Source organism: Hoplias malabaricus, chromosome 1 (genome assembly GCF_029633855.1).
Source record: "Hoplias malabaricus isolate fHopMal1 chromosome 1, fHopMal1.hap1, whole genome shotgun sequence".
NCBI classification, from domain to species: Eukaryota; Metazoa; Chordata; class Actinopteri; order Characiformes; family Erythrinidae; genus Hoplias; species Hoplias malabaricus.
The window spans coordinates 51,204,039-51,228,458 of record NC_089800.1 but is presented as its reverse complement, the minus strand read 5'-3'; the positions used below and the strand labels follow the sequence as shown (position 1 = coordinate 51,228,458).

At 40.0% G+C, this 24,420-nt stretch overlaps 2 protein-coding genes across 5 annotated transcripts in view; both read left to right on the top strand.

Moving 5' to 3' along the window:
- clpb (ClpB family mitochondrial disaggregase) overlaps window positions 1-2,878 on the top strand; it is a 52,050-nt gene extending 49,172 nt beyond the window's left edge. For all 3 annotated transcript variants that reach the window (XM_066666440.1, XM_066666455.1, XM_066666447.1), the window contains exon 17: window positions 611-2,878. In XM_066666440.1, coding sequence (XP_066522537.1) covers window positions 611-838 — 228 coding nt within the window. In that variant the 3' untranslated portion in view covers window positions 839-2,878. The remainder of the gene's footprint in view (window positions 1-610) is intronic.
- Window positions 2,879-14,088: 11,210 nt separating this feature from the next.
- Window positions 14,089-21,912, top strand: phox2a (paired like homeobox 2A). Of its 2 annotated transcripts, XM_066645054.1 has the most exons (4): window positions 14,089-14,290; window positions 20,608-20,812; window positions 21,216-21,229; window positions 21,443-21,912. In XM_066645054.1, the coding sequence occupies exons 1-4, from the start codon at window positions 14,089-14,091 to the stop codon at window positions 21,910-21,912; spliced, it is 891 nt and encodes a 296-aa protein (XP_066501151.1). The 2 variants fall into 2 exon arrangements, with proteins under 2 accessions (XP_066501151.1, XP_066501152.1); XM_066645055.1 differs by lacking the exon at window positions 21,216-21,229 and having other exon boundaries at window positions 20,608-20,795; window positions 21,448-21,912.
- Window positions 21,913-24,420: the final 2,508 nt, after the last annotated feature.

Here is a 24,420-nt window from a genome sequence, read left to right as displayed (position 1 = left end):
TAGGAATGTTGTCCATGTTTAGCATGAGGCTAATAAGTGTGATGGCTAACATTCTGACAGTCCTCCACCTCTCCTGAGGTCCTGGCTCTATGGGCTCTTGTGCTCCACAATTTTTTTTAACGTCCAAAAAAATTTAAAACAACGTTAGATGATATTAATGTGTTTATTGATTCACAAAAGTGTCTTAAGAAGTTATTCGTTATTGTGATTTTTATCTACATCGTATAAAATTTAAGATGGTTATTCTTTAAAAATCTGGGAAAAAAATGGATGCTCTGATTTGTTCTTAAATTTTTTCTTAAGAAAAATTTTAAGATCAATTATTTTTTAAAGGTCTGTGTTTTTAAATATGTTTTTATCCTCTTTAAACTGAACTCTACTCAACTCTAAGAGAATTGTGAGCAATTCCTAAAATTAAGAAAATATTTAGGGAAAAAAAATCATGAATTGTTCTTCAAAAATAAAACATTAAACATAAAACATAACTGTTTATCTTAACATTTACCTTAAATATAAACTTAAGAAAAATATGTTTGTTAAACATTTAGGAAGCATTTATTTCTTAAGACGCTAGTGAGGCGCTAAAGCTGTGAGCCGTGTCTGTGTTTAGGTGGAGCGTCGGGTGGTGAACCAGTTGGCCGCAGCGTACGAGCAAGAGCTGCTGCCCAAAGGCTGCACCCTCCGGCTCATGGTGGACGGAGAGTTGGGGGTGGAGGAGGCAGAGGCCGAGGGCGTGACCCCCACCCTGCGTCTGGAGCTGGTGGGTGAGGACAGCAAGACTCAAAAGCTGGACATCCGCCTGCCACTAAACCCTGAGGACGTGATCTTTGCCCATTAAACACTCACTGAGCACCCACTGAACGCTCAGCAGTCACCCGGCGATTAGATATCTAACTATCTGAGCAGCTTTCATTATAAACATAGTGTTAGCTAGAAAGAAAATACAGTATGGTAATTGCATTGGCTAGTTATGTTTTTGTTAAAGGCTTGTCAGCCTTCTAGCCCACACATGGTGATGTGCAGCTGCTTCTCTAAAGGTGCATGTAAAAGAAGCTGAATTAATTCATAATAAGAGGTGGCCACACGTTTGGACACACAGGGTACAGATAGAATATAGTTGTCTATATATATGAAGAGTTATGAATAAGAAACGAGGAAGGAAAAGCCAGCTTTACTGATGTTGGCTTAGAAAATATACTATTTTAATAAGGGCCAACATTTTTAATGTTTGTTATTGATATGGTGTCATCTCAAAATATTGAAAATAGTATTGCTGTTAAAAATACTATTCACAGTTTTGTATTTAACCTGAGCAGAATTATACTGACGCTTGTCTCTGCCACAAAAATAGTAATAAAAAGAAGCGTTTTTTCATTAATACGTAAGTTGCTGTCTCAGTATTTTGAGATACTAAGTCAGTATATTGGGATAGTGTCAAAATAATGAGAAAGTATCTTGAACCATTGAGATAGCGACTTATACATTAATGGAAAAAAAATTGGTGCCTGTTTTTATTATTATTTTATGTGGCGAAAAGAAATGGGCTTCCATAGAATTAAGTGTAATACATTGTTTACAGCTACAGTTAGTCACTAATTCCTGTGTCATACTGAAAAAAAATACAAAATGTAATGTGTAATATTCCTGGCTGCTTTTTTTTTTTGCTTCAAATTTATAAATACATTTTAAAACATGGTGTATCTTCTATTTGAAATGGAAATATTACCAGGATGTATATTAAATAAGGCAAACGTATTAAGATTTCACCTTCATAAACACACCAGTCCATTCCAGTTCACTCTGTAGCTCTAGTTACAGATGCCATCTGTAGCTCTGCATACTTTGTTAGCCTGTGTCCACTCTCTGTCCACTCTGAGACACTCCTCCCTCGTTGGTCCACCTTGTAGATGTAAAGTCAGAGACAGTAGCTCATCTGTCGCTGCACAGTGTGTGTCGCTCGTCCTCTAGTCCTTCATCAGTGACACAGGAAACACTTCTCAAAAACTCCAGCAGCAGCTGCTGTGTCTGATCCACTCGTACAAGGGCAACAACACTATCGACATGTGTCACTGCAGCGCTGAGAATGATCCACCACCACATCACACCTGCTCTGTGGGGGTCCTGAGCGCTGATGGACAGGAGGTTTTAAAAAGTATGCAGAGCAACAGCTGGACTACAGTCTGTAATTGTAGATCTACAGAGTGCTCCTGCGTGGTCAGTGGAGCTGAGAGAATGGACAGTGATGGAGGGGTGTATTTAGTGAGGGTGGGGAAACTGTCCTATCACTTCTGCTTTTGTTATTTATTATACATTCTTTTATTATTATATATTACTTTATTTTACATATCATCTTCATCTTTTTTCAGGGTCGTGGTTTATTGTACATATTATACATCCAGTGACATATTTCCACTTCAAATTTACTTCCATTTTTTATGGTGTGTTTATACATAAGAACCAAAGAAAATGCAAATATTAAATAAATAAACAAAATCAGTCAGGAATATTAAATCTCTATTATTTATGTTTTGATGAAGTGGATAATGAGTGAAGAAACAAGGTCATTTTAATGTATTGGCTGATGTGATTGTGAACACATTCTCATACACACACACACACACACACACTCTCAGTATCACTAACAGAGGTGTATTACTGATATAAAATGGCCACAGATATATTTTCACTGTCTTTTAGGTTCTGTTTAAAGTGAAAAAGCTGCTTGCACTCTTAATGTATTTCTATTTTTCTGTGAGTGAAAGTGTCGAAGAGAAACTGAGCCGATAAATGACTCACAAATTCCACAAATCTTCAGTAAAGTCAGTAGTCAATAGACGGCTGTGTCGCTGTGTGACGTTTTTTGTAGAATTTAATTAAAGCTGGGTTTGATGTGGAATGTGTCGTCCTCTAAAAAGAGACAAGCTGTGGAAATTTGTCAGGGAATGTGTGAGTATGGGGTGGGGATGAAGGGAGGAACAGAAGAAGGATGAAAAGAAGGACATTCCTCTGTTTCTCAGCATCCCTTCATACACATGTAGAGCCTCGTCCAGCAGGGAGTGAATTAGCATCGCAAAACCAGCGGCATGTGGGACCCTCCCTCTCTACTGACCACTGGGACCCCCCAGATACACACACACACACACACACACAAACAATGAGAGAGAGATTCCCATCACTTATAAATCACTTAAACCTGTGGACAGTTCCACACACTCACCCAGTCTCTCTCTCTCTCTCTCACACACACACACACACACACACCTGTGTACAGTTAAACACACTCACCCAGTCTCACACCTTTGGACAGATTCTCCAACTCATGCAGTCACACACACACACACCTGTGGACAGATTCACACACACATCCTGTCACCCACTCACACCTGTAGATAAGTCACATAAGTGAATATGTGAGTATATGAGTGTGTGTAAGCGGTTACAAATAATGAATGAATGAATGAATATGACAGTGAGTGAATAAGTGAGTATATATGAGAGTGTGTATGAGTGAGTGAATGAGACTATATATGAGTGTGTATGACAATAAATGAGTGAGTGAATATGTGAGTATATGTATATATATATATATATATGTGTGTGTGTGTGTGTATGACTGAGTGAATGTGGGAGTATATATGAGTGTGTGTGTGAGTGAGTGAATGTGAGTATATATGAGTGTGTGTGTGAGTGAGTGAATGTGAGTATATATGAGTGTGTATGAGTGAGTGAATGTGAGTATATATGAGTGTGTGTATGAGTGCGTGAATGTGAGTATATATGAGTGTGTGTATGAGTGCGTGAATGTGAGTATATATGAGTGTGTGTATGAGTGCGTGAATGTGAGTATATATGAGTGTGTGTATGAGTGAGTGAATGTGAGTATATATGAGTGTGTGTATGAGTGCGTGAATGTGAGTATATATGAGTGTGTGTATGAGTGAGTGAATGTGAGTATATATGAGTGTGTGTATGAGTGAGTGAATGTGAGTATATATGAGTGTGTGTATGAGTGAGTGAATGTGAGTATATATGAGTGTGTGTATGAGTGAGTGAATGTGAGTATATATGAGTGTGTGTATGAGTGAGTGAATGTGAGTATACATGAGTGTGTGTATGAGTGAGTGATTGTGAGTATATATGAGTGTGTGTATGAGTGAGTGAATGTGAGTATACATGAGTGTGTGTATGAGTGAGTGAATGTGAGTATATATGAGTGTGTGTATGAGTGAGTGAATGTGAGTATACATGAGTGTGTGTATGAGTGAGTGATTGTGAGTATACATGAGTGTGTGTATGAGTGAGTGAATGTGAGTATATATGAGTGTGTGTATGAGTGAGTGAATGTGAGTATATATGAGTGTGTGTATGAGTGAGTGAATGTGAGTATATATGAGTGTGTGTATGAGTGCGTGAATGTGAGTATATATGAGTGTGTGTATGAGTGAGTGAATGTGAGTATATATGAGTGTGTGTGTGAGTGAGTGAATGTGAGTATATATGAGTGTGTGTATGAGTGAGTGAATGTGAGTATATATGAGTGTGTGTATGAGTGCGTGAATGTGAGTATATATGAGTGTGTGTATGAGTGAGTGAATGTGAGTATATATGAGTGTGTGTATGAGTGAGTGAATGTGAGTATATATGAGTGTGTGTATGAGTGAGTGAATGTGAGTATATATGAGTGTGTGTATGAGTGAGTGAATGTGAGTATATATGAGTGTGTGTATGAGTGAGTGAATGTGAGTATATATGAGTGTGTGTATGAGTGAGTGAATGTGAGTATATATGAGTGTGTGTATGAGTGAGTGAATGTGAGTATATATGTGTGTGTATGAGTGAGTGAGTGAGGGTGTATATAAGTTTGTAGTCCCCTGCTCCAGTTCCGTCTCTGAGTGTCTTGACCTTAGGCTTATGTGCAGCTGCTCAGCTGGGACCTGAACGCTACACTCTGGGCAGACGGAGGAGAGACGATAATGACGGAGGGATGAGAGGGAGTCGCTATAGAGACGGAGAGAGGCGAGACAGACAGAAAGAGGAATATCTGATGACATGCTGAAGTGGATTTAAGGTGGAGAGGGCGGATAAGTTACTGCCAGAGTATCACTCAGCCTCTTAGAGAGAGAGAAATCCACTTACACTCTCACACCCACAGAGACCTTCATTTCCACTGAGGAGTCTCCCTCGCTCTCTCTCTCTGTACCCCCTCTTCCTGTCTCTCTCTCTCTCGCTCTCTCTCTGTCCTTTCTCTCTCTCTCTGTTCCCCTTTTCCTCTGTCTCTCTCCCTCTCTGTTCCACTCTTTCTCTCTTTCTCTCTGTTCCCCCTTTCTGTTTCTCTCTCTCTTATTTTCTCACACACTTATATATAATTGATTTGTACAGCACCTTACATAAACTGTATAAAATATGAAAAGGTAAATAATGCAATTAAAGAAATGTTTTAAGAACATTCATATTTATTGTAAAACAAAGAAATATTGTCTACCTAAAATTGTGTCAATATCTGTGATTGCAGGGAATCACTGTTCTATCTGCATTTTTTAAGGTGGAATGGTGTGTTGGAGTAAGAAGTGACTGTATCTTGTTGGTGGATGAAGTGTAATTATCTGTAAGTGTTTATTCACTGTTTGAATTCCCACAGAAACTCATGTGTAACTCGAGCTGCTTAGTTTTTTAGCACTTTCCCTCTGTGTTTACTTTCATGAAGTTAGTGCCCTCCCAAAAGTAGAGTCAGTGCCACCTTAAGTAATGTTACTGTAAACTCAAAAATAAGTCAGTGTTACCCCCCTATGGAGCAGGAATAGAGCAACATCCTCATCTCTTTTCATGCTTTTCATTTGGAGTCTCTCCGTCGTCTAAACTACTACCGGACCGAGACACTTTGTTTTTCTAGCTGTTTACAGACACTTCATAAACACATTAGACCTGTTTCTAGCGCAAACCAACTGGAGACTGGAGAGCAGCGAATGGTGTGGAAACATCATCTTAATTTTATAAAATAGTGTTTTTGATTAAAATCGTGAACCTCACCTTTAATGCTATGGCTGTGGGAGCAACAGCGCATGAGCATAAGGTCACGTGATTTTGTTTTCCTTGGCGCCGAGGCAGCAGGTTTTTACCAGAAACTTACAGCTTGATTCTCTCCTTAAAATGAGAACAGAGAGGAAAATAAAAGCCCCCTCGGCCCTCCCTCTCCCCCAAACAAACCTGACCCCCTCTCTGCTCTGCTCCCAGAGAATACAGGAGCAGAAATGCATTGTGGTTAATTGAGCTGTGGCTCGGGAGCAGCGCGCGTGGCAGATTGCGGCTGTAATTAGTTTAGAGGGGGAGGGGTTTAATTTCATTAACTCTGCGCAGCCGCAGCAGGGCGGGGTCACACACACACGCACACACTCATCTGATTAGCGCACGAGAGAGAAACAGACTTTTCTTTTTTCTCTCTCTTTTCTTCTTTTTCTACCCTCAGTCCCCCCCCCCACACACACATTCTCTCTCTCTCTCCCTCATTCTCTCTCGTTCTCTCTCTCTCTCTCTCTCTCTCTCTCTCTCCCTCACTCTGTCTCCCTCGTAAATTAATCTCATAATTTAAGAAAGGGAAAAAGAGGAATGAAAGAAAAAAGGGAAAGTGAATGAGAGAAGAAAGAAAGAAAAAGAATGAGTGAGGGAAAAGCAAGAGAAAGAAAAAAATGAAAAAGGGAATAAAGAGAAAAGAAAGAAAAAGAAAGGGAAACAGAGAGATGGAAAGAACAAGATTGAGAGAAAAAAAGAAAGGGAATGAGAGAAAACAAATAGAATCAAAAGGGGGCGGAGTTTAATGGAGATCAAAACTGTTTCACTTTCCATCAACAAGCCGCTATAAAACTCTCTCTCTCTCTCTCTCTCTCTCTCTCTCTTTAATCCTCTGTTTGTCTTTAAAATGGCGCTAATCTGGGACTAAACTCTCGTGGGGGGAGGTGTTTCCACTTTCCTTTAAAATTCATTGGTCATTAAAGATGAATCGCTCAGTGGGCAAACAAGGGGGCGGGGCCTGTGACTGACAGACAGATGTGGCCTGTGCAGATGTTTTTCGTGGATTATGGAGATGATTGTATAGTAGCTGGTGGTGTTTAATATGTAATTCTACTCTTAGATGTCAGAACATTGCTGTGAGGATTTGGTGGAATCCCTCACTGATGACTGCAGTTGTTACTCCTCCCTGGAGGGAGCAGAGAACACAGTTCCATGGTTCCTCAGGTCTGCAGCCAGAGGCTGGTGTAAGTGGTTACTTCTGTATTTCAGGTGGTTGTTAGGGTGGTAGCTAAGGTATTTCAAGAGGTTGCTAAGATGTTGATCAGTTTTCCTAAGTGGTTGCTATGTTATCCCAGGTGGTTATGAGGGAATGTTCTATAGTATTTGAAGTAGTTTCTAAGATGTTGCTAATGGAGTGATATGATGTTTGTGGTGGTTGCTATGGCAGGTGCTGTAATCTGAGGTTGTTTATAAGGTCTCCCAGGTGGGTGCTAAAGGTTTGCAATGTGGGCGCTACACTGCTGCTAACATTTGTCCTTGGTGGTTGCTAGAGAAACTGCTGTAGTATTTTGAAGCAGTTACTAAGTTGTTCCTGTTAGTTGCCAGGGTAGTAGCTTTGGTATTTCAGGTGGTTGCTAAGGTGTTTCTAAGTTAGTTTTATGGTATTGCCAATGTGTTTCTTTGTGTTATAATATTTCAGGTGTATTCTTAGATGTGGTATGGTGTATTTTGGTGGTTGCTAGGAATATGATTATAGTATTTCAGGCCATTGCTAAGTTGTAAGTGAGTCATATGGTGTTGGTAATGTTTTCCTTAATGATGGTTGCTAGGGCGGTTGCTCTGGTATTTCAGGTAGTACAGTTCTATTATGAAACATATTTGATTCTTGCTCTGGAGATGAGGGTCTAATGTATCTTTAACACTACTTCGGGGCACACAAAAGGGATATTTACATGGTCTTGGACCATTAGCGAACTACAATATACTTGTAAAGGACAGTGTATATTCACAAAACTTGGTTAATAATAATAATAATAATAATAATCGTTCTACTACTAATTAATAATACAAATAATAAAGCTATGGCTTTTAGCTTCTAATGGAATTGCAATGCACTCAGACTTTTACAGACGTTATTAAAGTAAAACACCAAATATTTTTGATTTATTTTTCCAGGATCGATCCTTTATTTTCTTCTTTTTTTTTTTTATAAAATACCTCTCCCCCTGGAGCAGCTCTGAGTGGCTCAATTAATTTCCCATAGTCTTTAAAACATGCCCATATTTCTCCATTTCTGCTTCGCCATCACTAAAAAAGGGGCCTTTTCAGGGCAAAAAAACCCAGTGCAGGGGGAGGGAGGGAGGGGGGTCCCTAATCGAATTGTGTTTCGTTTCACTTTGGCTTCTCCCGTCCGTCTGACGTTAATGGCATCCGATGGGTCGCGAGGGGGTCCCACTCGGGCTCGCGCATGCAGATTAGAGTAATGAGTCCAGGGGGGAGCAGGGTGGGGGGAGGGGAAGGGGAGAGAGGAGAGGGAGGGCAGGCAAAGATTGATGAGAGGAAAGGAGGACTGGTGCCAGACTGATGGATGGACACAAGGAGGGAGAGAGAGAGAGGGGGGGGGGGGGGTGAGTGATGCAAAAACTAGTTGGGGAGAGAGAGAGAGAGAGAGAGAGAGAGAGAAGGTAAGGAGAAAAAGGAGAGAGACTTACAGAGAAAGATAAGGTTATGTAATAATTGTAAGAAATTTTTAAAGGTTTTATATCTACTGAACTGGCCACATTTATTTATTTATTTATTTATTTATTTATTTATTTTAAGGGGGTGTTTGTGGGGGTGAGAGAATAGTCCACCAGTCAAAAACATCCAGACACCAGCGACAGATGAGCTACTGTCTCTGACTTTACATCTACAAGGTGGACCAACGAGGGAGGAGTGTCTCTCAGAGTGAACAGTGAGTGGACACAGGGTTTAAAAACTCCAGCAGCACTGCTGTATCTGATCCACTCGCACCAGCACAACACACACTAACACCCCACCACCACGTCAGTGTCACTGCAGCGCTGAGAATGATCCACCACCACATCACACCTGCTCTGTGGGGGTCCTGAGCGCTGAGGAACAGGGGGAAAAGGGGGTAACAAAGGATGCAGAGCAACAGACAGACTATGGCAGTCCTGTGTGGTCAGTGGAGTGCAGTACCAAGGCATTTTAATGTTATGGCTGGTCAGTGTACTTTTATAATTGTAGATTTGTTTATTCGTTTGTCCATTTTCAGACAGAAATCACCATCATTCTCCTCTTCATCCTCTTCCTCCTCCTCTTCTTCATCCTCTTCATACTACACCTCCTCTTCTTATTCATCCTCCTCCTCTTCATCCTCTTTCTCCTTCTCATCCCCCTCCTCTTCATCCTCTTCCTCTTCTTCATCCTCATGCTCTTATTCTTTATCCTCATCCTCTCCATCCTCCTCCTCTTCATCCTCCTCCTCTTCATCCTCCTCCTCTTCATCCTCTTTCTCCTCTTCATCCTCTTCATCCTCCTCCTCTTCATCCTCTTCCACCTCTTCATCCTCTTTCTCCTCTTCCACCTCTTCATCCTCTTTCTCCTCTTCATCCTCCTCCTCTTCATACTCTTCCACCTCTTCATCCTCTTCCACTTCTTCATCCTCTTTCTCCTCTTCATCCTCCTCCTCTTCATCCTCTTTCTCCTCTTTCTCCTCCTCCTTTTCATCCTCTTCCACCTCTTTTTCCTCTTCTGAAAAGCGCTTTAAAAATTCCATTTATTATTATTATTATTATTATTATTATTATTATTCATCCTCCTCCTTTTCATCCTCTTTCTCCTCTTCATCCTCTTCCACCTTTTCATCCTCTTCATCCTCTTCGTCCTCCTCCTTTTCACCCTCTTTCTCCTCTTCATCCCCCTCCTTTTCATCATCTTCCTCTTCTTCATCCTCATGCTCTTATTCTTTATCCTCATCCTCTTCATCCTCCTCCTCTTCATCCTCATCCTCTTCATCCTCCTCCTCTTCATCCTCCTCCTTTTCATCCTCTTTCTCCTATTCATCCTCCTCCTACCTCTTCATCCTCTTCCACCTCTTCATCCTCTTTCTCCTCTTCGTCCTCCTCCTTTTCACCCTCTTTCTCCTCTTCATCCTCCTCCTTTTCATCCTCTTCCTCTTCTTCATCCTCATACTCTTATTCTTTATCCTCATCCTCTCCATCCTCCTCCTCTTCATCCTCCTCCTTTTCATCCTCTTCCTCTTCTTCATCCTCCTCCTCTTCATCCTCCTCCTCTTCATCCTCTTTCTCCTCTTCATCCTCCTCCTCTTCTTCATCCTCATGCTCTTATTCTTTATCCTCATCCTCCTCCTTTTCATCCTCTTTCTCCTCTTCATCCTCCTCCTCTTCATCCTCTTCGTCTGCCACCTCTTCATCCTCTTCCATCTCTTCATCCTTTTTCTCCTCTTCATCCCTCATCCCCTCCTATTGATCCTCCTCCTTTTCATCCTCCTCTTCCTCTTCATCCTTTGCCACCTCTTCTTCTTCATCCTCCTAATCCTCTTCATCCTACACCTCCTCTACCTCTTGGTCCCCTATATCCTCTTTTTCCCCATGCTCCTCCTCCTCCTCATGCTTCTCTTCTTTATCCTCATCCTCTTCATCCTCCAACACCTCCTCCTCTTCTTCATCACCTCCTCCTCTTCATCCACCTCCTCTTCATCCACCTCCTCTTGGTCTTGAGCATTTAGTGGTTGGCTGAGACCATAATGAGCTTGTAACAAACAACAAAAGTTTTTAACTCTTTGTGTTGGTAACTTTTGAACCACCGGTGATATTGCAATTTGATTTCTGACAAAATTCTACCCTTCTTTGATATGCGACATGACAACTTTGCTATTGGAAAAACTTGCCCTTGATCCAGTATGGCGGCCATGTCCCGAACACAGCCTAAAACATAGGCCCCTCACCCATTACCCACTGGGGGGTTCAGACATGTCATTTTCCATTTCGTTTCTAAAATAAAAGGCTGTCCTGTCACACTTCTTCCATCAATCTGCAGAACCACTTCATCAAGGAAAGTTCCATTTCATAATAAAATTGTTCAAATAAAATACAGAACATACCTTTCTAAATAGAACCTTTCCCAAAATTAAAGAACCCTACAAGAACCCACTTTGTTTAGGAATGTATAGTAAATGGTTCTGAATAGAACAGTGAATATGAACAGAACCGTATGTGCAGTGAAAGGGTTCTTTGAACTGATGGAGAATGAGCTGCATGAGGTTCTCTACAACCCTAGAAAGGGTTCTTCTATTGTTACAATGTACAACCTGATACAAGAACCATTTTCCAACAGGTGCTACACAGAACCATATGCAACCTATTCAAGGACCTAAATGGTTCTGTAAAGAACACATAGTTGTATAAGGAGCTGTATGACCCAATCATAAGACAATGACAATATTATACACCATCATATCACCATCATACACTGTGTTACACTCCCACAACACTGCCACAGGTCATCACAGTGGTTTATGACATCAAAAGCATACGCCACACTCTTGAAAATCAGTTATCACTGTGGCGGTACCATCAAGGGAACATATACAGTACCTTTAATTAAGAAACATACTTGTACCTTCTTCTATATAATTGTAGATTTTTATATTGTGTTGATTTCACACGCCCTGTTTCACCTCCAGGGCTTTTATTATGTTATTTTATTTCTATAATGAAATCTGGAGAAGGGGATGTAATGAACCTTTAAGGAACACAACTGGACCCCCATTTGATCTGCGCTGGATTGGTTTTGCCTGTTTCATAATAATTTAAATAAAACGGATGGGGAATAAAGTCTCAGGAAATCTCAGGTGTGGGGTTGAGATTGTACCTGAGCTGGAGGCTCCAGGAAGTTTGTTCTTCAGTTTCCTGCTCAGATCTGACACAGCGCGAGACAAGATTAAACACACGGAGAGAGAAGCTCCGCGGAATTATTAAAGAAACCAAAAAGAAACGATGTTTACACAACGTCAGAAAAAGAGTTCTGCGGGAAGTACAGCGCGTTAAATATTGGGTAAATACTAAACGCTAAATAAATAAATAAATAAATAGAAACAATGATGTAAATGATATAAAATAAATACACCCCCAAAATGAGATATTTTAACAATTTATTTAATTACAATTATTTATAAAGTCATTTACATATAAAACAGACAATGAGAACCCTGACGACTTTTAGGGAAAAAACAAACAAAAACAGATGAAATAGTTTAAATAAAGAGACGTGTATCTGGTTTTGTTTCGTGTGTTTTTGTTTGGACACAGAACAGAAGCCCCGCGTGCGCCTCCTCTCCTCTCTAATCTGATTGAGCTCGCGGACGGGCAGTGTGCAGTGTGTCTCGCGAGCCTGCTCTCAGTCAGCTGATCTCGGGTTTGTGTTTTAATCACGATTTTTTTTCTACTTGAAAAACGTTAAAAAAAAGACGCTGTGAATCAACACGAGTGAATGGAGGGGGGGGGGGTTACAAACACGCTCTTTTTTACTATAAAATAATAATTATAATAATATTAATAACACTGCTGCTACTACTACTAAATAATAATAATAATAATAATAATACATGTTGTAATTTATATATCAATATTTAAATGCGTAATTATAGACACATACACATTTCCCATAAATATTATATAGATACGTAAAAATATATCTACAAACTCGTTCTTTATTGATTTATCTCTCTTTTCCTTACGTTTATAATTTTTTATTCTACCTTTAATTTTCTCATTCCTTTCTTTATATCAGTCCTTTTCCCTTTCTTTCTGTTCTGCCTCTCCTCCTTTTATCTTCACTTTTTATCACCATCCTATGCATCATGAATATTTAGATCACTTCATATTATTATTATTATTATTATTATTAGGGGTAGACAGAGTCAGGGGAAATAGGGCAGTGGGCGGTGTGGAAGGTGTAGGCACGTGCACTATTCACCCACTCGCAGAATTACAGCTTATTAAATTGTATTTTTCCTCGCGGTGGTGCGCGCGCGGCGGGGAGAGGGAGGGTGAACTCTACTAATAAATGAATAGTTTTAAAAAAATAAGTAAATGTACAAACATTGAACTCTGTGAGGGGTGGGGGGTGGGGCTAGAGAAATTAAAACGGCAATAAATGAGCTGCGCGCGGAGGATAACAACGAGATCAAACGTAAAAAAAAAGAAAAAATTTAAATAATTAAAAAATGATTTTAAAATAATAGTTAAATTCATTGTGGACAGTTTCCTGTCGTTTTCACACCACCTTCGTTGAAAATAAAACCGGTGGTGACAGTAAGTCAATAAAATTAAACAAAACCATATAAAATTATAGAAAAAATATTACTGAGTTCAAGCGCGTGAGCATTAACTGGAGAGAGAGAGAGAGAGAGAGAGAGAGATACAGAGAGAGAGAGAGATACAGAGAGAGAGAGATACAGGGAGAGAGAGAGAGAGAGAGAGAGAGAGAGAGAGAGAGAGAGAGAGATACAGAGAGAGAGAGAGAGAGAGAGAGAGAGAGAGAGAGAGACAGAGAGAGACAGAGAGAGAGAGATACAGAGAGAGAGAGAGAGAGAGAGAGTGCTTAACTCCCTCCCACCCCCCCCGCCCCCGAAAAAAAGCCCCCACCTATACCCTCCCACCTGTGCGCGAGCTCTAGGACATTGTGATGCAAACCGCCCGCCGTCTCGCTATTGTCCCGCGCGCGCAGCACCAGTTTATAACACGGGCACAGCGACCAGAACTCCAGTACTGAGGCAGCGGCGCGCGAGAGAGGAGAGAGAAAGAAAGAGAGAGAGAGAGAGAGAGAGAGAGAGAGAGAGAGAGAGAGAGAGAGAGAGAGAGTTGTAAAAAGAGGATTATATATAAGGACAGTACAGTGATAGCGAAAGTGAGCGCGCGCGAGTGTGAAAGAGGTCGGACTGAGGGTCTTTCTGTGGATGTGCAAAGCGCACGGAGCGGCAGACAGGAGGTCCCCGCAGCGGCGCGTGCAGACGGGAGTGTTATTTCTGCGAGTTTTTGGTGTTCCGGTTCCCTGATGGATTACCCATACCTCAACCCGTATGACTCGTGCATGGCGGCGATGGAGGCGTCAGCGTACGCGGACTTCAGCTCGTGCAGCCAGGCGAGCGCGCTCCACTTCAGCAACAGCAACCCGCTGCGGAGCGGCTTCGGGGCGGCGGCAAGCTGCGCGGGACTGGGGGCCTTCAGAGAGCAGCAGCCCACGCCCTACAGCGCCGGTAAACACAACACACTCAACACAACACGCATAACACACAGCCCTCAAAACACACACAACACATACAACCAAAAACACACAACACACAGCCCTCAAAACACACACAGCACACACACACCTATCAAAACACACACACAACACACAGCCCTCAAAACACACACAGCACACACACACCTATCAAAACACACACACAACACACAGCCCTCAAAACACACACAGCACACACACACCTATCAAAACACACACAACACTCAGCCCTCAGAACACACACAGCCCACAACACACACACATCACAACACACACAGCACACACACAACTATTACAATACACACAGCCCTCAAAACACACACAACACACAGCCCTCAAAATAAACACAACACTCACAAAAAAAGGCGGTACAAATCTGCATTACAGATAAAACATCTGGAAAACACACGGTTAAACCTACAGACTGCATAAACATCTGTACAGATCAATGTTAAAACTACCCACTGCATAAACATCTGTACAGATCAATGTTAAAACTACACACTGCATAAACATCTGTACAGATCAATGTTAAAACTACACACTGCATAAATATTTGTACAGATCAATGTTAAAACTACACACTGTATAAAACATCTGTATATGTCACTTTTAAAACTACACACTGCAAATACATCTGTACAGGTCACTGTTAAACCTACACACTGCATAAAATATCTGTATAGGTCACTTGTAAACCTACACACTGCATAAAACATCTGTATAGGTCACTGTTAAACCTACACACTGCATAAAACATCTGTACAGGTCACTGTTAAACCTACACACTGCATAAAACATCTTTATAGATCACTTTTAAACCCACACACTGCATAAAACATCTGTATAGGTCACTTGTAAACCTACACACTGCATAAAACATCTGTATATGTCACTGTTAAACCTACACACTGCATAAAACATATTTACAGGTCACTGTTAAGCCTACACACTGCATAAAACATCTGTATAGGTCACTGTTAAACCTACACACTGCATAAAACATATTTACAGGTCACTGTTAAACCTACACACTGCATAAAACATATTTACAGGTCACTGTTAAACCTACACACTGCATAAAACATCTGTATAGGTGACTGTTAAACCTACACACTGCATAAAACATCTTTATAGATCACTGTTAAACCTACACAGTGCATAAAACATCTGTACATGTCACTGTTAAACCTACACACTGCATAAAACATCTGTATAGGTCACTGTTAAACCTACACACTGCATAAAACATATTTACAGGTCACTGTTAAACCTACACACTGCATAAAACATATTTACAGGTCACTGTTAAACCTACACACTGCATAAAAAATCTGTATAGGTGACTGTTAAACCTACACACTGCATAAAACATCTTTATAGATCACTGTTAAACCTACACAGTGCATAAAACATCTGTACATGTCACTGTTAAACCTACACACTGCATAAAACATCTGTACAGGTCACTGTTAAACCTACACACTGCATAAAACATCTGTACAGGTCACTGTTAAACCTACACACTGCATAAAACATCTTTATAGATCACTGTTAAACCTACACAGTGCATAAAACATCTGTACATGTCACTGTTAAACCTACACACTGCATAAAACATCTGTACAGGTCACTGTTAAACCTACACACTGCATAAAACATCTGTACAGGTCACTGTTAAGCCTACACACTGCATAAAACATCTTTACAGGTCACTGTTAAACCTACACACTGCATAAAACATCTGTACATATCACTGTTAAACCTATACACTGCATAAAACATCTTTACAGGTCACTGTTAAACCTACACACTGCATAAAACATCTGTACAGATCACTGTTAAACCTACACACTGCATAAAACATCTGTATAGAACATGGTTTAACCAGCGCCGGTAAACAGCTGTGTATCAAAATATAGATCAGTTATAGCTGTCATACTGGTGAATATCACACACACACATGCACACGCACACACACACACACAGATTTTACCAACCGCCGGTAACAGCTTCATCACACGCTGGTAAAACATCTGCATTGAAATATCTGCAATGAACTCGGATTAACAGCAGTAAATAAACCATCTATAAACGGTTCTTTTGTGGTTAAATCGTCCTCATCTTTGATGGAAGATCATTGGAGAAAATTTCTGGTTCTAGATAGCACCTAAAAGAGGACGAGGGCTCGGAGACTGACCGCTGAGAGCCGACAGCGTACTTCAGAATATCTTCATATGGTCCACAACCACAGGTGCACAGCGACGACACCGTCATTACACAGTCGTAACGTTCCAAAACGTTTCATAACATCGTAATAACACTTAGTGAAAATGCGCTGACGAGAATCAAAAGCATAATTTGCCGGAGTGAATAATCCCAGTTTAGTTGCTTGTTCACACATTAATATTGTGCGACTTCTATCCCTAAAGATACAGACTGTAAATGTGTCTTCGGCTGTGGTACAGCGCGTACAACACTGGTCTTAAAGTCGGAATGTGTTCACTACGTTTTTTTCCTGAAAGAAATGTGGATTAACGTTTTCATTTAATAACGTTTAAACGGAAATAAACGAAATAAAGTCCTTAAATATATATATATATATATATTTCTGTAATATAAGTACAAATTAAATCATTAAATCATACAATTCAAATTGATTATGTTACAGTAATGTTCCCAAACTACAGGGTTTCTAAGGGCACCAATTCAGTGAGAGGTTCAAAGATAGTTTTTCTCTCTTTTTTACGTTACTCCAACACGTTTTCCTCAGACGAGAAATAACGCAGCTCTCGAAGACAAAGAAAAAACTATTTATGACGTTTCATTCAAAGTGACCCAACACACGACATTATAGTAATTTTTTTTACAAACTATAGCTATTTTAATATAATTTTCCTAATAGCGTCCAGCTAGTTTTACGTGTTATAAATAATTGTACTTTTGGTATTTGTTGTACGCTTCTCTTCGTAAAATATTTCGTTTCAGTTAAACGTAAAAACACTGAAAATAGTCAGTAACCCATGTGCGGTCTTTAGGCAAAGCTAGTTTAGAGAACTTTTCGTACACAATGGCAATTCAAAGTGCTTTATAACACAGTACAGCGGATTTAAAAGAGTAAACACAGTAGAAGAAGTGACACTTTTAAAAACTGATTCAAATATTTAAAACAAAATTGTATACATTTTAAATGAGGGAAATAATTTAAATAGGAACTAATTTTTAATATTGGAATCGTGCGAAAGCATTGTTTTTATAGTTCAAAAATACACAGCTTCATAATCAATTGTGGTGAGTTGCAATAATTTTATGATGGTGTTTAAGGATGATTTCTTAAGGTCAGCAATTTTGACACCAGATTACAAATGTTAAAATATTTTCTAAATTCCACATAAAAGCCGAGACTGAACTACAAATAAATAAACAAATAAATAAATAAATTAATTAATACATTTTGTTTAAGACTGGTTTATTTACTTGTTGAATTTTTTTTTTTTTTTACATTTTATTTATTAGTCTTTTACAAAATTTGACAAACGTCATTAATGTTCTTGATGTAACATCATGAACATATTACAGCAGGATAATAATATACACAAGATGCCGTACAATAGCTATAATCTATTAAACGAAATAAGATGCATTAAACATCTTAATTGAAATGAAATATCTTAAATTTTAATCTGTAAAATTTCTTGCTAGAAATGATTAAACGAAAAAAAAAAAGCCATATGTAAAATGTAATTGTTTATTTATAATGTAATAATGTAACGATAAAAAGCGTTCTGTTATTAAAACTTACTTTATATATTTTAAATGATCTCTTAAGCATTTTAATGAATTGAATGTTTTAAGTAAACAACTATTGAAACATTTGTATAATATCAATTATAATAATAATACATTCTTTTATCATGCGGCTAGTTTAATGCAGTAAATCTATTGTTTTCTAAGGTTTTTCACATTTGAAAGGTAATATCTTCTGGAGGTTTTTGTTGATGTAGATATTAAACTATATTTTCTGTTGCTAAATAACAGGTTACGTTTTAATGTAAGATTTTTGTTGACAAATAATTTGCAAAAATGCGCTTCTAATTTACACGATTTAAACGTGTCAGTCGATGCACACAAATGTAATTTGTTACATTCAGTAAATCTTTGATAAAATAAATCTGACACGCGGCAATAACGTTGACGTCACAGTTCCATAAAGGTCTGACATGTTTGATTTACGTTATTTCAAATATATACAAGTTCTTAAACCTCCAGTGTATTTGAAACTTAATGTATTCCGTCTATTCTCAATATTATTATGTTCCTGAAAAAGGAAATAGATTTATTTCGACTGAAGTATAAACCTCTTATTAGAAATGTGATAATGATTAATGACAAACTTCTTAAATTTGTTTTAAATGTCAGAAAGTACGTGATAATCAGATTTGATCAAATATACTGTAAAAATATATATGTACATTCAGTACTCAGTGTGTGTAGTAACTGAATGAAAAATGAATGCATAAGTGGAATCTTAGTCAGAAATATTTAATTTAAATTTCGTTTGTAAATTAAAAATAACATTTATTATTATCGTTAATGAGTAGATCATTTTTTTCCTTAAAAATATCGAATTTATTTTATCAAGAGAATTCCAATCTGATTCTATCCAAATGAGTTGATTGGCGCCACATAAAAATATAGGTATTAATCTATTCATTCTGAAAAATGCATAAAATAATCGAAGGACTGTGTTTATTTTCTCAGTGAGAAGTCTACTGCTGAGAGCAAATATTTAAATAAATGTTTTCTATTTTCTTGCATAGAGTTTGTTCCAAAAACAAAAAATGCATAGAAATTGTTAATAAAGTTTTGAAAATATATTTTTTTATTTGATTATTTTCACAAAAATGCACAAAAATCAGAAAGTGATGCAGTTGTCACCCATTCACCAAACCGTAAAAGTTCCTGATTAAATGTGTGTCAGAATTGTTATAAATAAAACTAACAAAAACAATTATAATTATTAGTATTAACAATAATAATAGTAACGAGATGCACACAGACTACATCTCTCCTCCAACTGAGGTCTACGACCCACAGCCTCTTCCACCCATCAACTTTTACAGGAGAAAAAGAAGAAGAATGATAAGAAAAGTGCTGTGTGCTTGAATCCTAATAATAAAAAGCCTGGTTATTTTCACAAAAAACATTTAGCATTGTTTCAAATTTTTTATATTTATTTATTTAATAAATAAATAAAAATGCTTTTTGACATCAGTGTCATCTCAGGTTTAAGACGTGTTTGTTGTAAAGATTAATGTACAGCGGCTGTTACTGATGTAAGAGACTTGGGCACATGGTCATATCAGATACTCTTAGTTTTCCTCTTATATTTTAAGCTTCTTTCACAACTCACCGCAGAGCTTCATTTTTACACATTGGTCCATTTTTGTTTAATAAACTCTGAGGAACGTAAGGACAAAAGTTCTTCTCTCTGTGAACTGAAATCCATCTCTCTCTCTCTCTCTCTCTCTCTCTCTCTCTCTCTCTCTCTCGTTTTCTCTCTCTCTCTCTTTCTCTCCCTCGTTCTCTCTCTCTCTCTCTCTCGTTCTCTCTCTCTCTCTCTCTCTCTCTCTCGTTTTCTCTCTCTCTCTCTTTCTCCTCTCTCTCTCCCTCTTTCTCTCTCTCTCTCGTTCTCTCTCTCTCTCTCGTTCTCTATCTCTCTCTCTCTCTCTCTCGTTCTCTCACTCGTTCTCTCTCTCTCTTTCTCCTCTCTCTCTCTCCCTCTTTCTCTCTCTCTCTCGTTCTCTCTCTCTCGTTCTCTCTCTCCCTCTTTCTCGTTCTCTCTCTCTCTCGTTTTCTCTCTCTCTCTTTCTCCTCTCTCTCTCTCCCTCTTTCTCTCTCTCTCTCGTTCTCTCTCTCTCTCTCTCTCGTTCTCTCTCTCTCTCTCTCTCTCTCTCGTTCTCTCTCTCTCTCTCTCTCGTTCTCTCTCTCGTTCTCTCTCTCTCTCTTTCTCCTCTCTCTCTCTCCCTCTCTCTTTCTCCTCTCTCTCTCTCTCCCTCTTTCTCTCTCTCTCTCGTTCTCTCTCTCTCGTTCTCTCTCTCTCTCTTTCTCCTCTCTCTCTCTCCCTCTTTCTCTCTCTCTCTCGTTCTCTCTCTCTCTCTCAGTGCAGTGATCTGAAATCTCTCTATCTCCTCTCTCGTTCTCTCTCTCTCTCTCTCTCTCTCTCTCTCTCTCTCTCTCTCTCTCTCAGTGCAGTGATCTGAAATATCTCTCTCTCTCTCCCTCTCTCAGTGCAGTATAAGTTCTTCTCCGAGGGCTGTGCTGTGAACGAGAAGCGGAAACAGCGGAGGATCCGCACCACCTTCACAAGCTCTCAGCTGAAGGAGCTCGAGCGTGTGTTTGCAGAGACACATTATCCCGACATCTACACCCGCGAGGAGCTCGCGCTCAAAATCGACCTCACAGAGGCACGCGTGCAGGTAAGTCTCAAGTTTGAGTACGTTTTTACACATGCGTTCAAGTGCTCTGTGAGGGAAACGTACAAATAGCTTCATAGAAAATCACTGAGCACTGAAATGGAATGATCTGCACCAGACACACGAGCCCACACTCGGAAAAATAAAGGGGATACAAAGGGCTCCTTGAGCAACAACATAGAAGAACCACTTTAGATGGTATATTTCAGAGAGTAAAGAACATTTACATCAAGTGAAGGTTCTTCACACTCACATCTCTTTAATAAAAATGGTTCTTTACGGAACCAAAGTTGTACTTCTATGGCGATGCTCAAAAAACCTTATGTCGCACCCTTACTTTAAAGCGTCTGGGGTTAGATAAGGGTCAAATGGATAGAGAATACTATTTAATTGGGTTGTAGAACAGTGGAACAGTGTTCTCAGCTGGCCTTGTACTCCATACACTACTTTAAGGATGACATGGAGCGGTAGACGTGTCCCAGAACTAATCACTCATCTGTAGCTGACCTCAATAAGATTTAGGCTACGCCAATGCAAACAAATCCTCACACCAATGTTCCAACATCTAATGTAACACCTTCCCAGACGAGCTGAGGCTGTTAAAACAATTTAAAGTGTTCAAAACGTTAAATATAATCGTGTCACCCCCTCCCAGGTTTGGTTCCAGAACAGACGTGCCAAGTTCCGCAAGCAGGAGCGGGCCGCCAACTCCAAAGGTGGGAACACTGGGAACGGCGGGAATGCCAAGAAGTCGGGAGAGACGCGCTCTTCTTCGGAAGATGACGAGTCGAAGGAGTCGACCTGCAGCCCCACGCCGGACAGCACGGCCTCTCTGCCCGGCTCAGGGAACCTGGGCAGCCCAGGGGCAGGCAGCCTGAGCCCAAGCCCGGTCTCTGTGTCCTCGGCCGGATTCGCCAGCACCTCCGCCTCTCCCTCCATCCACCAGGGCCTGAAGTCCCCTAGCTGGCCCGGGACGGGCAGCCTGACCCCCAGCGGCCCCCAGGCGCCCGAGCTGCTGAAGACATGGCAGCCCGCAGACAGTATGTCCGCCGGCCCCTTCGCCGGGGTCCTCTCGTCCTTCCACAGAAAACCCACCGCCCTCAAGACCAACCTGTTTTAGACCCAGGGCTTTCCTTCTCTCTCTCTTAGCGTGTGGTTCCCCTCTTACTGTCGCTGCCTTGCTCTTTTCTTTTTCGGTTCCATTCCCTTAGAGCTGGACTCCCTTCTAATTTATTGTCATGTTGGACTTCTTGGCGCTTCCACTGTCTGTCTGTTAATGTACGTGTGTGTGTGAGTGTGTATGTGTTTCTCGATCGTGTACATTATCTTTCATAACCCACTTCCATAGTCCATCTCCTGTATTTGTTGTTGCCCCTTTCTTCTGTTACCAGTGTAAAGAGTAAATGACAAAGCAGTAAACCAAAGTCCCAGTTTTGATGCAAGACCTGAATTGGTGAGATACCGGCAAGTGCCAAGGCCTTAAACACAGTTGTAGATAATTACATCAACCCAGGGCTGGAATCTTGGAAGGTGCAGATTTGAAGAACTGCCATATTCTTCATTGGAGCCAGTTATTGGTTCTGGATTTTATAATCGCTTGTAATTAATAGAGAGTAACCACAACCTGACACTGAATTTAACGTCTGGAATCAAAGATATTTGACCTCTGGTACAGGATTTGGTAATTACTGATGGGCATGACAATTACGACCAGGCAGAAGTCATCAAATCCAGATCTTAAAATCATTTTCCAGTACAGGATTTTAAAAATAACAGGTAGGAGTTACACTAAGTGGCCAATTTGTTACTACCTGTGTACTACCTGCCTGCACTGCAAAGGTCTTCAAATCTGGATCCTGAAACTGATTTTAGCTTTAGAACAGTTTATAGATGTGACACTGGGTGGTCAATGACTTACATCAACATTTCAATTAACTTCCAGTGATTACAGATGCCAAGAGAAGAAACTTGAATATCTTTACTATTTCAAATCTCACAAAGTTTCTAGTATATGATACACACTTAGTCTTCAAATCTGGATGTTGGAACCAGTTGTTGGTTCTGGATTGTGTAATCTCTGGTATTTTTTTAATAGATTAGTCACCTAGTGTTTTACATACCAGCTTTTACACCATCCAGAAATGGGCACTGGAATTAAGGTCTAGATACAAATATATTTGACCCCTGGTAAAGTAATCACTCTAGGTAGGGACTCTAGGACGCTAAGGAGTTACTGCAATACCGAAGTCACCAAATCCAGATCTTCAACCCATTTTCGAGTACAGGATTTTGGAAGAACAAGTAGGAATTAGACCAGGTGGATAATTTTTACATCAGCATTTCAGTTTATTTCGTGTGATTACAAAATTCCACACCAAAAATTGGATTCAAAATTCAACAATAAACATTCTCCTAGAGCTCTTCGTGTTACACTGAAGACATCTTTAGATCTGGACCTTGGAAAATAATCCTGGACTTCTGGTGAGACATCAGGATTTAGTTTAGTCTTGAACTATATCCTCCTTTCAGTGGAAAATCACAATTTAAAATGCTGTGTAGTCAAGGGCTAGGCTTAATCCCAGTCTGAGAAACCACCCGTAGGAGGCCTGTAAATTCCAACAGAAGTTCAAAATCCAGATCCAGTAACTGGATCCAAAATCTGGACTAAGGAGTTGAACTTTCGGGACTGGCCTCTCAGACAGGGATTAAGCTTAGTCCTGTCCTATATCCTACATTTGTTGAAAAATCACACTTCAAAATGCAGTGTAGGTCTAGGTTTAATCACTGTCTGGGAAACCAGCCCTTGGTGTTTAGGTAGCTTAATGATTTTAAGAGATCCTTCAACATCACATACTTGGCAGATCTAATCTCCTAGAGAGAGCTAAGGTTTACAGTCTTTAGGGACTTTAGGAGCCAAACTACTTAAGATCATTTGGGTCAAATCATCAGGAAAATACTGAGTCCAAAAAATGACTAAAATGGCAATTACCCGAATAAACCAAGTTGTTTTTATCAGCTCATTCAGCAGAGTCCTACAGCTGGTCCACGCTGCAGGGGACTCCAAACTTCACTTCCATTTCAGTACCCCCCCCCTCCCTTTCTTCTCAATCCTTCCCCATTCATCCCAGTTCTCCCCACAGCTTCAGGCCAAACAGTGGAGAATCCCAAAGGACAGTTTAGAGAAGGGATTGGGGGATTGTTACCAGCAAGCACAACTTCCTTTTTTGTATCACAAAGCCCTTTGGAAGAAAGAAAGGAAGAAAGAAACAGACAGAAAAGAAAGAGAGAGAGAGAGAGTGCAATCCAATTAGCGAGAGCAAGCAGGGAAGTGAGTGTGGGCATGAAGGGAGCAGCAAAAGTAAACATGCTAACCGTGAATAGACACCATTAGCATGCTGCTCTCTCACATAATGCTAATTGGAGGCTATTTGCTTGCATTAGACTCGGGCAGCATTAGCATTTTTTGAGTGAACTGTTGATGTAAGTCCTTGATGTACAAACAGGGGAAAGTATCTTATTCACCTCGCCTCCCTCATTTCCTTTCAGATAAAGTGGGCCGACTGGACAAAATTATATTCTTCAGCCAACCAGGAGTGATTTTTTAAGGCTGCATTTTTGGTGCCAAAAG